Source organism: Haliotis cracherodii, unplaced genomic scaffold, assembly GCF_022045235.1.
Source record: "Haliotis cracherodii isolate W230 unplaced genomic scaffold, xgHalCrac1.p SCAF_16, whole genome shotgun sequence".
NCBI lineage: Eukaryota > Metazoa > Mollusca > Gastropoda > Lepetellida > Haliotidae > Haliotis > Haliotis cracherodii.
In genome coordinates, this window is record NW_027266271.1 from 8,294,369 (window position 1) to 8,312,716 (window position 18,348).

An 18,348-nucleotide genomic window follows, 5' to 3' on the forward strand; every position below is an offset into this window, starting at 1 on the left:
TTGGTTATTGTATGTCTACGACGTTAAAATACCCCGCGAAAATCCGGGTTAGAATTGGTCTACGGCAACACATGGTTGTCGTAAGAGGCGACTAACGGGATCTGGTGGTCAGACTCGCTGACTTGGTTGATGTATGTCATCGTATCCCAATTGCGTGGATCGATGCTCATGATGTCAATCACTGGATTGTCTTGTCCAGACTCCATTATTTACAGACCGCCGTCATTTAGCTGGAATATTGCTGAGTGCGGCGTTAAACAACAAACACACAAACAAACAAATCACTCACTTCCATGTCGTTCCGCCTGTGATGGGGCATTTACCGAGCGCTTCAATTACTATCAGATGATGGCTGATGGTTGTGGATAGTAGTACTTACTCGATCTGCTGTCACTGTGATTTATGATTACGCACGTGTGTGGCACGAGAGGGGCACGAGTCGCTATTCGGCTAATCCCGGAATAACACGAGTTGGTCACGAATGAGGTTACATAAAACTTACCCGAAACTGTTGTCGATGACACGAGAAATTATTGTTACCAAAGTTGATAATTAGATAGTAGATTATACTTTCTTCGACGTAGATCATGATATCATATACGTACAAGGAAGTATCTTCTATGTAGATGTGAACAGTATCACATATTTATTGACATATCATTTGAGAATGTGGCACTTATACGTCTCCATAACAAACCTTCTCGGATCCAAGTTGAAACGTGTACATATGTTGCTTGTGTATGTACTGGTCACCTGTTCATGCCTGATATTCGCTTGACAATTTACTCGAGTACATTTCTGGTTTAATAAAACTAAGGCATTGCGTGCGTGGGTGCGTGCGTGCGTGCTCTATCTGTATTCGATATTGATAGAACTGTGTATTTGGATACAAGAGTTACCTTTTCCTTACTGGCTTCAATTTAGTGAAGCATCTTTAAAATATTTAATGTTGTAACAATTATTCTTGACATGACGCATACACATATTATCAGTATGGGTGTTTACGTATGAATACGTGTAAACAGGTGCGTGCTGATTAACAATACTATTAAATCCTCTCCACGTTTGAGAAAACAGTTTTAAGGCCTTTATTTTAATCATCAGATGAGTCAAGACATGTCTCATAATGACTGACTGATGAAAATATGTATTTGTTTAGCCAACAATGTATATTGTACCCGAGTAGCGCATTTTAAGTGTTAATTCGCAAAAACATACATGCACGTTATTTCCCTTTGGAGGAATTTAAATATAATCTTTAAATTTAGATCTAATTTCATATGACGATACATTAGTAACCGGGGCATGTGATAAACAGTACATAACAATAACATAATAGTTAATTTATAATGGTGTTTTCTGTACTTTTGTAGCTACAGTGACACGTCGTTAGTTAGACGCCGCTCTTCCCGGATACTAACCACTAAGAATATCCACTTATATAAAGGACATGCATTGTTATTATATCAAGGATATTCTTATCCTGTGGGTTTATTTACATATACACCGGTAGCGAAAGAAGGCAACTTTATTACTACCAAGAAGCAGGAGTCGGGTGTAGTTGTCCGGAGTTCACAAGTTACTGGATATACTGGACACTGCAGGTACACCATACACTTTACATAAGAAGAATATCCAGAGTGGGAATGCATCTGTTATGGTCCGTGTAGCCAAATGTAGGCCACAGGAGTCCTACCTACCATATGTACATTGTAAAAGTGATGTCATTCGGGTCAGATCACTCCTCTTATATAGGAATAACTCGATGTATATTACTCAACAACCGAATGATCATTGTCAGATCATAAGTTATCATGTCACATAAAGACTCATTAAACATATGGCGAAATGACATGTTTTACGTGTGAATTCCATTGCGTTTAAAGTTTAAAGATAAAAGTGTAAATCCTAAAACAAGTTTATAGAATCAAAGGACTCTCGTAATCATTAGGTTTGCTGATCGACTTGACGTCAGTTTACTAAGAATGGCTAGATTTTACAGTAGTTATAATTGTATAAACACGCTAGACTGGGTCCTGCAGTCCAAACCCAGGCCCAATATGGACGCCACGCACCTACTTCCGCGTGTATTGCTGTCAACGGTGTTACATAAGAAAGGAGACCGTCTCAAAAAGCACTACCAGTCTAAAGTCTACTGAACAAAACGAATGTAAACAAATATAATACACATAATTTTATTTCGTTTCAATGTTGTTATGTGGTCTAATATTACTAATGACATGTAATGAATTCATTGGAAAATCAAAATGCAATTCATTTATTCAATTAGAATTGATTTATTTGTTTACTTACTACTACTAAACGTTTACATTTTTTTCGATTTTATCGGATGTAGTAAATTATGTATTTACATATAATTCATTCATTTTAAATTTTATTTAATCAATACACTAAGATGTTAAGATCCATAAGTGTATTTATTAATTGAGTTTGATTTAACTTTAGTATAAATTTGCATATTTCATGAAGCGTATGCAATTTGTATCTTTATGTTTTTCATTTCGAAATGTATTTTTTAACCTATTGATTAAAGTAATTTAATTTAGAAATAAGTCTCTAAAACAGCTGCTTTTTCCTTATTTACTTATTACATATGATTATAAGTCTGTTTATAATATGACGGGTTCCATATTGCATCTATATCTTTATTTTACCTTTATTTACCAATTTACTGCAAACCACGCTGTGCAAATCACTAATGAATCCTTTTTAGCAAATAGAATTTTAGCAGAATAACAAGGAGTCAATCGGGGGTACGCACACACATCCCTTTTTTTTCGAAAAAAATCTTTATTTCTGTATAAATTACCACCAAAGACAATAAATAGACCTTAATTGTGCACCCCCCATGTTGCTACTATGTCATTACATGGCCACGTGTCTTTGGTGCTGATGTTCAGAGACCAACGTTAGCATTCACGCATTGTATAAACTTGTACTGTACGTTCAGATAAGATTGTCGAATGTTAATGTTCGAAGATAAATTATTCCTATTTAGAGTTATCGTCCTTTATTGACGTTTACTGTAAGAAGCGTCACTAAAATAGCCAATGTAGCTATTGTAGCCTTACCCATGTATTTGACAGCTCATCTGAAACCTCTAAATTATATATTATCAAGTTGATTATTTGTTACCTCAATTGCAACAATGGTGTCTCTAAATTGTGCTTTCAAAATTCAGATACGACTATTAATATGGTCACCGTTTCAACCAGAGTGTAATATGTAAACACGGCCTAACCATGTCTTTATAAATATACTACTCAAAAGAAGTTAAGGATCACCCGATTCTTTCATATTGGTAATGTTAATCTATCATGGCATGTAATATGAAAGAATCAGGTGATCTTAACTTCTTTTGAGCAGTATATATGCACCTTCATGAAACTGTGATGTGCAGTATATGTTGGTATATTCCTAATAGCACATATCACAAACGTTGACCTTACGTTGTCCCCTTACTCAGCTAATTATTCATGTGTAATGCCTTTGTAATTTAGTGTGCATGCAGTGAGAACACACGTTTTTGTGATTTTATATAAGTTTCCTGAATATGTAAGGGAAGATCCAGAGCGTTTTGGCTCTATTCTATTAAGATCTGTATTTAAGTGCATACATACTACTAAAAAAAAAGAAACTCATAGGCGATTGTTATCATGTATTTATACATGCAAACACAAGAGTTACACGGCAATTAGGAACAAAGCACTGTTACACACTGCTGAGATTACAAATGACGCATGAGGACAGGTCAAGGTCAAGGCTGTCAGTAACGGTTATGACCACCATTAGCGTTAATGACTGTCTGACATCATCTTCCCATAGACTGAATCAGATTCCGGCTTACAGGTCTTGGAATGTTTTGATACTCATCCCGCAAAGCCAAACACAAAGCCAAACGAAAAAAGCCAAACACTAAGCTGGTAAGGTCTGCGGCTGGGGATGGCGTCGTCGCACACGTCGACCCAGTTCGTCCAAGTTCGTCCCATAAATGTTCAATTTGATTGAGATCTGGGGATGTTGATTGCCAAGGAAGAACCTGGATGTTGTTCTTGGCCAGGAAACCTGTGGTTAATCTTGTTGTATGATGTCGAGCACTGTCACGCTGGTAAATGATTTTTTGACGGTTCATGAATGGATTGACGAGAGGTCTGATGGTTTCATCACAGTAACGTCGCTCTGTGAGATTGCCTTGCACCTGGATGAGATCCATTCTCCCACTGTGCGAGATGCCCGCCCATACCATAACACTCCCACCACCAAATCTGTCCACTTCCTGCACCTATTTCGGGGCATGTCGTTCATGACGGCGTCGGTAAACGCGTGATCTTCCGTCAGGATGTCTTAGCCGAAATCGTGGCTCACCACTGAAAACGACGGTTCTCCATCTCTGTAATGGCCATTTGAGATGGTTTTAACAACACTGTCTGCGTAGTTGGCGCTGTTGTCGTGTAAGGATGGGTCCACGCGCTGGTCTCTTTGGACGTATACCACCGACTCGCAGATGGTTTGACGGTTTGTTCCGAGATTCTCCAGAGCCGAGGTACTGCAGATGTGGTAGAGGTGGCTGTAGCAAACCTGTTCCGTAAATGTCGAAGACGGATGAACCTGTCATGTGCGGGTGTGATGACACTTGTCTTCCTGGACAAGTCCGATCACTTGATGTTCCACGTTGCAGAAAATTGTGCCAAATCCTCCCTAGTGTGCTCTGGGATACATTTAAGCGCCGAGCAACCGCCGATTGCGACTCGCCAGCCTCTAAATGCCCAATTGCATTATTTCGCTGCACCGCTATAAGACTAGGCATAACTTCTCGTGATAATTCACGTCTTAAATCTGTCACCAAAGCAGCCAGCAACACATGGGGTCTTTTATAGGTAATGGTGCACATGATGCACGTGCAAAACAAACCGCATGAAATTCTTTCCTTATTTTTCCCTCACGCCCTTTATTCATAAAAAACAGACGTGGTTGCGTGTTAGCGATTGATAAACAAGGGCAATGGATTCAAACTCGGAAATGACTCCAGGTAACAGCAAGCAGATACTCAGGTTTCCTCTTAGATAAATAAGAAGAGAACATATGGTCTATGCGTTTCTTTTTTTTACTAGTATGCAATAGGGGTAAACTGAGAAAAGAAGATTTTCTTTTACATTGGCGATTTGACTCATTATTAATCCCTGATAATGCTGATTGGTAGTACGTTTCATAAATGCTTTCTTCTATATTTCAGGTGGAAATGTTGAAAAAGTAGGTGGAAGCTTTAGATACACGCTGAGGCCCATTCCAGGAAGATAAAGATCGATTAATATATTGACTCTGACTTCTAAGAAGTGACTTCTTTTCAGACTCTTAATCTTCAGTTGGTTCAGTGACAGTGACATGCAAGCATTGATACGCACCTTACTGCAGAATTTTGCCGTTATTTTCATTCAATGTGCCACACTAACTAAATGTCCCAGAAGTAGAGATTCACAACGAGGCCATTGTCAGCCACTGCCAACAGACCAAGAGATCGGCTTTCTATGGAACCATTTGCAGATAATCACCATTCTGTAATACGTCGTAGCCACTACAATTAAGTTATATTCACGCCAATATACAAAGACGTTTCCAGTCTATCAATATGGAAACCCTAAAATGTAATTGCTGAACCCAGCTCTTTGTAAACAAAACGTCACAAGAAGTCCATGTTCAACACGTAGCAGAAGACCAAAGCCATCAGCCTTCTATGGAACCAGGCAGTCAGTGTCAAGAAGATCCTCGTCAACACTCATTAGTAGACCAAAGCGAACAGCCTCCTAAAGATCACACAGTCGGTCTCAAGAAGATCCTGGTCTGGGCCCATCAGTAGTACAAAACCAACAACCTTCTATAGATACACAAAGTCGGTCCCATGAAGACCATGGCCAGCAGCTTTCAGCAGATCAAAGCCATCAGCCTTCTATGGATCCAGGCAGTCCGCCTCAAGAAGATCCTGGCCAGGGCCCATCAGTAGTACAAAACCAACAACCTTCTAAAGATACATAAAGTCGGTCCCATGAAGACCATGGTCAGCAGCCTTCAGTAGATCAAAGCCATCAGCCTTCTATGGATCCAGGCAGTCCGCCTCAAGAAGATCCTGGTCAGGGCCCACCAGTAGTACAAAACCAACAACCTTCTATAGATACACAAAGTTGGTCCCAAGAAGACCATGGTCAGCAGCCTTCTGTAGATCAAAGCCATCAGCCTTCTATGGATCCAGGCAGTCCGTCTCAAGAAGATCCTGGTCAGGGCCCATCAGTAGACCAAAGCGATCAGCCTTCTATAGATCCACACAGACGGTCTCAAGAGGATCCTGGTCAACACTCATCAGTATACCAAAGCCATCAGCCTTCTATAGATCCATACAGTCGGTCTCAAGAAGATCCTGGTCAGGCTCCATCAGTATACCAAAGCCATCAGTCTTCTATAGATCCATACAGTCGGTCTCAAGAAGATCCTGGTCAGGCTCCATCAGTATACCAAAGCCATCAGCCTTCTATAGATCCATACAGTCAGTCCCAAGAAAACCATGGTCAGCAGCCATCAGTAGATCAAAGCCATCAGCCTTCTATGGATCGAGGCAGTCCGTCTCAAGAAGATCCTAGCCAGGGGCCATCAGTAGACAATAGCCACCAGCCTTCTGTGGACCCATGCAGTCAGTCTTCAGTAGACCAAAGCCATCAGCCTTCCATCAATGAACACACTGCGCTTCACGAAGGAGATCGTGTACATGGTCATGCTAATCCGAATAACTTACCTGGACCAGAAATTACAGTCCAACGTACGTCCGAAGAATATCAATATGATGCCGTCTTGGAATTTGCAGAAGAAGATGAAGATCTGGCAATGGAAATAGAAAGTGCGATGAATCATACTATTATGGTGGGTAATCGGAAAGCAAGAGTGTGTTTACGTACCCATCCTCAGTTTGGAGGATCCACTATTGACAGACCAACGATCATGAGAGAGAAGTGCAGGTATATGATTCTTATACTCACTAGGAACACAGAATCGGATAATCGCACTCGTTATGTCAAAAGTGAAGTCCTGGGGGGCACGCTTCTGACATCTAAATGCCGACATTTTGTTATACCACTACATACCAAGCCTACGAAGAAACGTAAATATGATATACCCGTTGGACTGGCACATGTTCAAGCATATGATTGGTTTCTGCCTTTGGATCGGTGCCGAAGAAAGATTCAAGAACTATTTAATCATCATGCAGAAACTGAGGAACACCAGGTCAGGGCTTATTCAACAAGACAGAGCACGATGAACAGTAAGCATTGATTAAATATTGATTTTAATGATATATCATTATATGTAAATGTGTGAGTTATAAGAAATCTGTCAAAAGACGATTGCAGTGTCTTCCGAAGTTTTAAATACTCTTTGAAAAGAACCACAACAATTAGACGCATACTGGCAACTGGCGAAGCTACTCCTATTTCAACATTTACCATTTAAATTAGTGGCCTATTATATGTCATCATGCCATAATGCATGGCTTGATGTTGAGGCTATCAACCACTGTTTTGTGACTCTTGAATATTTACCGGACGACATGATATAGATGAAATATATGCTGACTGCGTCAGAAACCTACATTAATTCAACCTAAATTTTAGAATATGAAATATGAATGAAATTCATCTGTCGCAGATACCATTATTAAGGATTTTTATCGAGGTAGGAAGGGTTATAGTTCAGTAATGATATAATTACCCATTTCCTCCTTTTAACTTTAACTTTGCAGGGAATATTATGCGTCAGTGCAGTAGGGAAGCAACGGGCACACGCAACAAAGAAAATACCAATGAATTAGGGGACAAGTCAACACATGCCCGAGACACAGACGTGTCACCTGATTTGAAGAGGATCATTCGTAAGTATTAAGGACTTTGTAAATATTAATGTGGAAACATAATTAGGATCGCATGAATTGAATGGGGAATCAATGCTCATGATCATGTGTCGAAACGACTCCGGCCATCTGTAAACCAGAGAAGGAACCTCGATTTGTCACTGCGACGGAACAAGGACTGCGACTGCTAGACAGCTCACATCTTTAAAGTATGGGATTAGAATGAGTTGAGTCCCACGCTGTCAGGGTACGATGTCACTCCGTCGACCAGATCAGCGAGGAACCTAGTCCATTGTTTATGTTCTGACTTTTTAAGTCTACCATAACCAACTTATGGTTACATTATTTAAGATCTAGAGGAACCTAATTGTGGCTATTGCAAGCCATGTGTGCTTTTTCGTTATATATTGTGTTGTCTTGACTATTGTTACATAGCTATGATTTACATGGTGAGGCGTGCTTGACTATATAAACTTTTCGATCCTCATATAATTCCTCATTATGTTCCATAAGTATATAATACATAATTCATTAGAAGTTCCATGACAAATCATGTAATTTATCGAAACAATTACTTAAAACGAAAATGGGGGATTAAATATTAACGAACAACAGAGAGAATAATCATGTGATTGTTTTTCACTATTGTTGTAAAACGATTAAATAATTCCATGTGTAGTAGATGTACGTAAATAAAATATTCTGTTAAATTATATTCTGATATAGTAATGTGCTACGTATCTCTTTACTCGTCTATATTTACTACAGATCAGACAAACATGATTCTTCAAGACTGGGAAGAAAAACTTTTCTACAAGACAAAAACCGCCAGAGAAGCAAAGGATGTACTGATGACTAAAGGCTCTCTTTTCCTCGTAGGACGATCAGGAGATGGAAAGACGTCAACGGTTTATCACATACTTACAGAGTTCAGGAAAGATAAATCCACTTATCAACCATATATTGTCTATGAACCTGAAGACATGAAACATATACCTCCAGCTAATTCCATTGTCTTTGTAGATGACATACTTGGCTGTTCTAGTTTTTCTTTTGCTCTTTTAGAGAACTGGAAAAAATATTTCCGCTCATTGGTTGCCTACGTTAAAGCAGGACATATGTATTTTATTTCTACTTCTCCAAACTTTGTCAGAGATGAATGCCTAAGTTTTATTGATGACATCCCACTGTTGAGTAATGTCATTGATACCACTTCGAACGAGAACAGCTTGAGGGCATATGAAAAGGAAGCCATGCTCACAGAGTATTTGGACAGATATAAAGTCTGCATGGAAATCCAGGAAAGGAGTGGTGCTGTTAAGGGAGGCCTGATAATTGGCTTCCCTCAATGTTGTCAGTACTTTGTTACAAATCAAGATGCTCAACGGGCTGGCCATAAGTTCTTTTTGCATCCCTTTGAAATCTTAAGATCCCAAATAACCAAACTGAAAGAAACTGATAGAATTGCATATATGGTTCTTGTGCTGATATTATTCAACAACGGTGGTATATCATCTAGATATCTAGATCCTTATTGCACAGACAACCCTCCAGCTCTTCTTACAGTCATGGAGGCCTGTGGTATACCAAAAAACACCCCAAAAATAGATATTAAATCAGTTGTGATCAAGTTGGAACGAAAGAAGTACCTCGTGTTCAACAAACAAGAAGGACTCTATGTATTTTCTCACCAGTCACTGTATGATGCAGTTTGTCGTGTATTTGGAGATGAAAGTGTAGAGAAGCTACTAGAATTTGCACCTTCAATGTTTCTGGTTGACTACACATCTGTTTTCGACGACAGTCTGGAAAACAGTGGAAACCAAATACAGATTTTCAGGGAGCACCACAAGACCTTCATCAATAGGATCATACAAGACATCCAGGTCAATAATTTCAAGCTTCTTGAGCACAGTGCGTTTAAAAGAAAGGATTTTGTTGATGAGTTATTTGAAAATATAACATGGATGGAGTCTTTGCAGAAACTCCTCCTCAGTGATGAGTCGGTGAAACATTTGATAAATGATCGAACATTGTACTGCCTAACAGCAGCCAGCAAGTGTCAACCTCTTTTGCTACAGTTGGTCGGTCTCTTGGGTAGCACAGATGGAGAGAAACAGAAGTTACTTTTGCATGACATTTTGGAGGGTTCTTGTTGTTCAGGAGACCTAGAGCTATTTGATGAGGTTGTGTCAAGAGACATTACTCCCTGTAGTAACTGTGCTCTTGTGGCTGCTGAAAGTTCTGTTGACAATCCATACATAATGAGGCGTTTGCAGAAGAAAATGCCACCTGAATATGAAACCATGGAAACGCTTGTTGACATTTTGGTGGGGAAAAAAAGATTGCAAACACTAAGGCATGTCTCAACACATGTGAACTGGAGGCATTTTAAAACACCCATGAGGAAAAGGAAGTTGCTTCTGTCAGCTTGCTCATCAGGCGAATTTGGGATGTTTCAGTTACTTACAGGCCCTACATATATAGGGGATGCTGAAAACAAACATGAACTTTTGATGACAGCAGTAGGTGGTGGAAGCAAAGATATTGTTGAGTATCTGCTTACGAGGGAAAACAAAGATCAGGTGGATAAAATGCAAAGATCAGTACTGCACCATGCTTGTTTGAAAGGGTCTGCTGATCTGTGCCAATTCTTGTTATCAATGCAAGTGGATATGTCCAGAATCGACAAGATTGGCGCGACTGCTTTTCATTTGGCATGTAAAAACAGGGATATATCATTTATTGAACGCCTGTTAAGCATAGGCTTCACAATAACAGTGACCAACATTCAAACAACAAAACGGCCTATTCGGCTCTCACCTTTACATATGGCATCCAGGAATGACAAAGGATGGCAGATGGTACAATTATTGATAGAGAAAGGACCTACAGATGTTGACATGTTAAACTTCCAGGATAGTGATGGATTCACACCTATGCACATTGCAAGCCAACAACCTCATGGAAGCAGCATGATTCAGGAGCTTATGAAACATAAAGCTAATCTTTCACAACTAGACAATCATGGAAGGATTCCTCTACACTGTGCAGCCAAGGAATGTATATACAAAAACATTGAAGTTTTGTTAGACAGCAGAGCAGATGTAAATGCTAAGGATTCCAGCAGAAAGACACCTTTACATTATCTACTGGCAAAACAGATTCAAAATGAGGATGAAATTGAATCTCAGTCAGATTCTGTGAAACGTTTACTACAGAATGGAGCCGATGTATGTTGCGAAGATAAGGATGGCAACTCTCCAATCCATGTTGCTGCAGCTTCTATTTCCAATACAAAGACATTTCAACAACTGTTGGCAAAGCCAGGTGATGTTCCCAAGCTGAACAATGCAGGACTTACACCACTCCATTTGTTACTTAGACCAGATACGCCATTGGAAAATGTGAAGTTGCTTGTTGAAACCTATCCTTCCCTGCTCGGATCTGAAACTAAAAATGGAAAATCTGTATTGCATGTTGCTTTTCAAAATCAAATAAGATACAACATCATTCTGTATTTGCTCCAAGAGAAATGCTCCGACCATACAGTAAACTGGGAACATGTTGATATCAAGCAGGTATTCTGTAGGTTTACTTCAGAACAAATTGTTCATATTCTTAGATATGTGACCGAATCAATGCCCAGGTCAGTAATGCCTAACATGATGCATGTGCTGTGTGAGGCTGACATGGCAGATGATAAATGGACAAAGGGAATGGAATTGTTGCACAGCAACACAGCCGGTCTTGATCTTGACGTGCAGGGCCCAAGGGGATCAACGGCAATACATAAAGTTGCTGATTCACCTGTGAAGATGAACTATCTTGTCAAGAAGAAATGTGATGTCAATATTCGTGATCAAAATGGAAACACACCACTTCATATTGCAGTTCAAAAAAGAAATGCAAAAGGGGTGGATATTCTCCTTTCATCAGGGGCAGATGTTTCCGCTGTCAACAAAAGGAAAGAAACAGCATTACTAAAAGCAGCAAAGATAATCTCAAAATGTGTCATACACTGTGAGCAATACATTGCCCTATTAGAATCAATTATTGATGTTGACATATTGATTAATCTTTTTCAGTTTTATGGTACTTTCTTTCACTTTGGGTTGAAAGACCAAGAAACTGAAAAGTGTAGTGATGTGAACATCATCTCCAGAATCATATCATCACTCATTGAACGCTCTTCCCCTGTTAATGAACCTGATATAAATGGAAACACAGCAGTTCACTACGCAGTATGGGATATTAACATCCTAAAACAGTTAGTATCCGCAAAAGCAAATCTAGATCAGAAGAACTATTTAGGAGTGTCTTGTCTCCATGTGGCGTGTATGTCAAATGAGAACACAGATGTTATAAATTACCTCCTTGACCAAGGTGTATCTCTTTGTACTACCAGTGCTAAGCTAAACATCACCCCAGTACATGTTGGCTTATTATGCAAGATGAACGATCATAATGTGCTTAAAAGGCTTTATGATTCCATGGTTAAATCCTCTCAAAGTAACTGTGAGGATTTCCTTCCATTTCTTCATGTGTCAGCATGCTGTTCTTCAAAAGACCTTGTACAACTGTTTATTGATCTAGATAGAAACAAACTGTTCACACAGGACATATTTGGATGTCTCCCCATACACCACGCTGTGGCTGCTGGTGATCTAGAGGTGGTCATGCTACTCGCCGAAGCTATGAAGACAGCCACACACAGAAGTGAAAAGGCATGCCACTCTAGGACTGTATCTACAATCCAAAGTGGCCTGGTTTCTAAACGTGGTAGAAATGCATTGCCAAGTAGAACAAGACCTACTGCAGTCAGAGGTCAGTTTGACAGAGGTAGACCTCCATTGGGGAAGCGTTTTGACCAGACTACAAAAGGCAGAGGTCAATCTTCACAGGTCGGGGGTCAAACAACTCAAGTCAAAGAAGAGCCTACACCAATCACAGGTCAGTCAACACATTTCGGACCTAAAACCACTGGTGGTAGGGCTACATCTTCGAGGTGCAAGAAACAACAGAAAATGAAAGGGCTGTCTGAAAAAGAGGATAATCAGTGTGCACATGGTAAACCTAAAGACATGGTGGATAGTCGTGAGATTCAAGTTCAGGATCTGCATGGTTTGGTGTGTAGACTGAAACCTAGATGTGATTTGGTTCTTGTTGCTGCCCAATACAGCAATGTTGATGTTATTGGTTTCTTATTAGAGCGGGGATGGAATGTCAACCTGTGTGACAAGGATGGCAATACACCCCTCCATGCTGCAGTGCAATCAGGAAAATATGAAAATGCTGAATATTTGTTGAAAAAAGGGGCAGACGTTGAGTGCATTAACAGAAAAGGACTCACTCCTTTACACATTACAGTACAGAACATATTTTCGAATGACAAGTTTTCAATAAATATTATCCGTCTGTTACTCAGCAATGGTGCATCTGTCGGTTTCTGTACAAAGCATGACAGGCAGAACCTATTACACATAATATGCAAAGATGAATTGATTTCCGTCATTGCAAGTCATGTTAATAGGTTCAACTTGAGTGCAGGTGATCTCGTTTCTCAGATGCTGAGTATTCCAAGGTTATTGATACACAACGGCTGTCATGTGAACGCCATAGATCAACAAGGTCAGACCCCACTCCATCTGGCTGCTGAAGCCAACAATGCTTTGTATGTTGACATCCTACTTGATAACGAGGGAAACATTGATGCTCTGGACAGTCAAGGGAGGACGCCCCTCCAGCTAGCATTAGAAAATAATGGAAAGGTTGATCTAATACCTTTTTCTGCAGCTTTGTGTTTGGTGGAGAGAAGTGCCAATCCTCATGCAATTGTCCGCTGTGGTGTGACTCCACTTGATATTCTACACGGTTTAGGGAAAGGCGAAATCCTAATGAACGAAGAGTTTAAACAGATATGCCATCTGTTGGGCATATGGGAGGAAGTAAAGGTGCAGGAATGACAGCCTTACACTGTTCCAGCCTTGGAGAGGCATCCTCCACAAACCATGAAAGGTTTCAAAGCTTCACATAAAAATGACAGATAAACAGTGAAAAAAGTAATTCATTTATGGCCGAAGTCATAGGTCATGTACTTTTGCAGCTTGAGTACAGTCCTTTTGCAGATCATTTTGAACTTTTTCAGGGTACGTGTCTTCCAAAATCTTGCCTTTGAAACCACTAATCGAAATATTTCCAAACACTCAATGAATGGTCTCTGTACAGCCTACATCAAAGATGTCTTTTAGCATGTATCTGTGAAATCAAACTTGACTTTTGAAGGATTTGCTGGTAACAACATTGATAGACCCTCGCAACATCATTTGGATGGTTCGTGCAAAGTTTTAGCATTGGACACGTTTTAGCCTTGTACACGGAACATATTCGGAAAATATTGCATACGTTTTAGCTGATCAAACCTGTGGACAGATATTTCGTCTCGGACAATGCCTAAACATTCATCACTTTGACTGCAGGGGAGGTACAAGACAGTCCCAGCCCGCCAAAGAGAGGACTCTTTCTCGTGACGGATTATTTAAAAGGTGACCAAGCTGGCCCTTTTACCCCTAAAGTGTGTTGTGTTTCTGTGAAACATTCTGGGCTTGACAACAAATTCTTTTGCTCAAACGGCCGAAATTAGGCACTAATTTGGGAGCCAAATCAATTTTATATCCTCTGAAAATTCTTTGATGAAATGTATGATTTTTGACAGTTTGTATGCAAAGACGTTAGAAGAGGTTGCATAGAAGCCTGTGTCGCTGTTTGAACAGTTTTACCTAAATGTTCTGAAACCTGTCGGAACCAAGTCATATCCATCATTGTGTACATGTGGCCAAGTCATGTTTTAAGTATTTGTACATATAAGTTAGATATTTTAGATGTTTCATTTTAGCTTTAAACTTTACATACAGTCCCCTACAAACAAACCTTTAGAGTTATACAAGCCCTCAATACAATAAGCCTATCCCTGCACCCTGCATTTAACAATAGCCACCTTACTGGGTCCGGCCAGGTTCTGACCCATGCGTATGCACACTGCACAAGTTTCTTTTGTCCGTCTGCTTTAGTTTCTCTGGTCAGCTTACTATCTATTGTGTATGTAGTTTTAAAGGTTTCTGGCCGGCATATCCTGTTGGCAGTTGTACACATTTATTCAAGGAGGTCACTTGGATTTATATTGGATCGTTTTCCTTCATATCAGCCCCTTGCTGATTGTGAATGTGGAACATTGTGCATTCAGGGCACTCGATGTTTGTGTATTGAGGATTTCATTATCCAGGTTAGTTTATGTGGGCTTAGTATTTCATATACTGTATATATGGTCTTGTACATATTGTATTACTTAAGAGGTGTTAGATTAATGCATCAGTGTATAATTAAACCTAGCTGGTAGTTAAAGTAAAGTAGGTATTTCAACTATCATTACAGTTGGTCGTATGTAGAATTTATTTAATTTCAATCTAAAATGTATCATATTGCATCTTTACAGTATGTTATCTTCTTGAATACTGCATTACTAGTATACACTTTACTAAACTAAATTATTATTTAAACATGTCCTTAAACCTATAACTGTCTGAACGTGGTATGAAATAAGAACGTATGTATGGGAGATCGGTTGTTTTTATATCTTATTAAATATGGCCATTATTAGTATTGTCAAGGTTGTATTTCAACTTGTTATAGAATGATGTGACCGTAAACAACCTTGAACGTGACTGCGAACCACTGAGATAAGCTCATTGCCACACAGTGTTAAGTAGGGAGCATAATTATATATATGGTTCAAACTAATAACTAGTATATGGTTATTCTTCTAAATTAATGTTTTGTGTGAATTTAATGTATTCACAAGGTATTTACAAATGGCAATTTTATATAGTTATTCAGAAATAGTTTACAACCTGCTATTTATATTTAAGGATTTATTCATGCTAGTGCTAATGTGCTAGCTGATAAGATGAAGTCATGTAATTGTGTTTAATCTCCATGAAGGCAATAATATTATGTTCTTCTACAAAAATACATATGATGTTTGCTTTATATTTTCAGGGTTTACTATGATTATTATCTACTCTCTGAATAAAGATGGTTGTCATGTGAACTGACGAGTAGCGTCGTGTTGTGTGTGCCCCACCAACATCCACCCCCTAACCGCTACTACATACATTCAAATAAGAAAATAGTTCCAACTTTACAAACAAACGGGACATGTTATACGTTATAAAACCTATTCGATACATGTACATCCAAACTGATTACTGGTATTCCAAACGTGTTGGAGTGGTATTTGATGATAAGAAAATCCAACAATTTACAAAGTATTGCAGTTGTTAGTGCTTAGTGTTGAAATCATCAACCATTTTCAGACATCTGTTATACGTGGTTTGTAAGCATTTAGTGTGTGTCATCAATAAAATCGGAACTAAACAGACGCTTTAACTGGCGGAAAATGTTTAGGAACGTATAAACAGGCCAGATTGCCAATAATCATTTGCCAGGTTTCTTTCACTCGTCAAGGGGCCGCTTCCGCGATGCCAACCAAGAGACATGACAAGTGACCTTGGGCTTTGACTGGGTTGGTGAGTGTCCGCAGCGACCCATGGCCCAGTAAGATGTAGGGCTCAATATCTTTTGGTTTGGTTTGGTTTGGTTTGTTGTTTTACGCCGCGCTCAGCAATATTCCAGCTATATGACGGGAGTCTATAAATAATCGAGTCTGGACCAGACAATCCAGTGATTTACATCATGAACATCGATCCACGCAATTGGGATCGATGACATGCATCAACCAAGTCAGCGAACCTGACCACCCGATCCCGTTAGACGCTTAAAAAAATTACGAAAAGCATGGTCGCCTTTTACGGCAAGCATGGGTTGCTTAAGACCTATTCTACCCCAGATCTTCACGGGTCTGACTCAATATCTAAGTATATTTATGGATCTTGCAGAAATAACTATTCATTCATACTAGCCCTGGATTTAGTGTAAATGTAAATTCTGGCGTTGGGTACTGATCAGTTTTCAGTCTAAACTTCAGGTATTCAGGTATATAGTGGTGACCCAGTCGAGTAGGGTTTCGCAATTAGCTGCGCAGAGTTGCGTTCCTCTTGCACGCCAAAAACTTGTGATCGTGGGTTCGAATCCTGGTTCGCTCCAATTTTGTTTCGAGGTTTGTCAGCATACCCAAGGCATGCTCGATGGTTTCAACAAAGTGGTAAACGTCTGAGACCTGCATCATTTTGGGCTTTCCTTCCACGTGAAGCTGACACGCCATGATATCACTGTAAAACTGTTCAAAGCGGCGTTAAATCCAGCTCACTCACTCACTCAGTTATATAGTAACGATGTGACAATGCTGTTCGTTTCTTTTTTTAAACATATGTGTGTCCCCGTGTCGTAACCCAGCTGGGGTCCAGTGATCTTAGCGCCTCCCTACTCGTCTCTGTCCAGCGGTCGGCCGCTCGGCTTCTGTTCTTGAACTTTGTGTTTGTTAGGCTATCGCTAGGGTATTTGTTGTCTGTAAATTTTATTCTCTAGCATTTTAATCTTATGCTCTTATCATGTGTTGATTTGGTATATGTTATCTCAGATGTATGTGCAAGCGTATTCACATGTTGAAAGTGTTTTAGTGATTTTCACTAAGATTTTCAGGAATTCGCGGGATTATCTAGTACTATGTAAATATTTCTCATGTATTTATAGCCTTACTAATTGTACATATCTGGATGTAAATGTTCAGTAGCACCTTAGGGTGGCTTATGTTAACGTTCAGTCCCATATTTTGATACTTATTTATCAAATATTGGTTTAGTTGTTAGTTTGATATTCGTGTTTTCTCTACTTAACAAAGGACAATTATGTTCGCTGAGTGGCCGCTACTTGATTGTACATATATTCTATCTCACTACTTTTGTAATTGAATATTTACGGAGTATAATTTCTTATTTATTTTTTTGCAAATCCGTGGAAAGTCCTTCCCATGAATTATATTTACAGTTATATATTAACAGTTCTCTGTTCTTGACAAATAATGAAAGTGCATTTCATAATTTGATCGTGTACTTAATTTAGTAACAGATTTTCCTATGTTTGTTGTCATCATGTTAAACTGTAATGCTCTATTTGTTTGTACTCTTTTTTCATTTTCCTGTTTCTGTCATGTAATCATAACACAATGAAACGTGTGTTTATTCAAGACTGCCATGTACCTTTCAGAAGTTGTTTAGTATCCATTTGTCTTTTGACAAAGAGATATGTTTAAACTTCATTTTATAAAGTGGGCTGTTCTTCAGATTGACCAAGAGCCCATTCAAGACCCTTGAAATAATCCAACCAAAAACTTGAACCGAAACAAGGAAAGCACGATTCATTTTGAGCAATATGGGTTGCCTAGCAGTGAGTGAGTGAGTGAGTGAGTGAGTATGATTTTA

At 39.3% G+C, this 18,348-nt stretch overlaps 1 protein-coding gene across 1 annotated transcript; it reads left to right on the top strand.

The window, feature by feature from the left end:
* Positions 1-1,516: 1,516 nt before the first annotated feature.
* On the top strand, positions 1,517-16,724 carry LOC139463789 (uncharacterized). The gene is made up of 4 exons (XM_071245097.1): positions 1,517-1,604; positions 5,255-7,327; positions 7,805-7,933; positions 8,681-16,724. Exons 2-4 carry the CDS (start codon positions 6,112-6,114, stop codon positions 13,876-13,878), a joined length of 6,543 nt encoding a protein of 2,180 aa, XP_071101198.1. The 5' UTR covers positions 1,517-1,604; positions 5,255-6,111; the 3' UTR covers positions 13,879-16,724.
* Positions 16,725-18,348: the final 1,624 nt, after the last annotated feature.

Coding starts and splice junctions, on each gene's coding strand:
- LOC139463789 (XM_071245097.1), top strand. CDS start 6,112: ATGGATCCAGGCAGTCCGCCTCAAGAAGATCCTGGTCAGGGCCCACCA. Junction 7,328..7,804: donor AAGACAGAGCACGATGAACA/GTAAGCATTGAT, acceptor TTAACTTTGCAG/GGAATATTATGCGTCAGTGC. Junction 7,934..8,680: donor TGATTTGAAGAGGATCATTC/GTAAGTATTAAG, acceptor TATTTACTACAG/ATCAGACAAACATGATTCTT.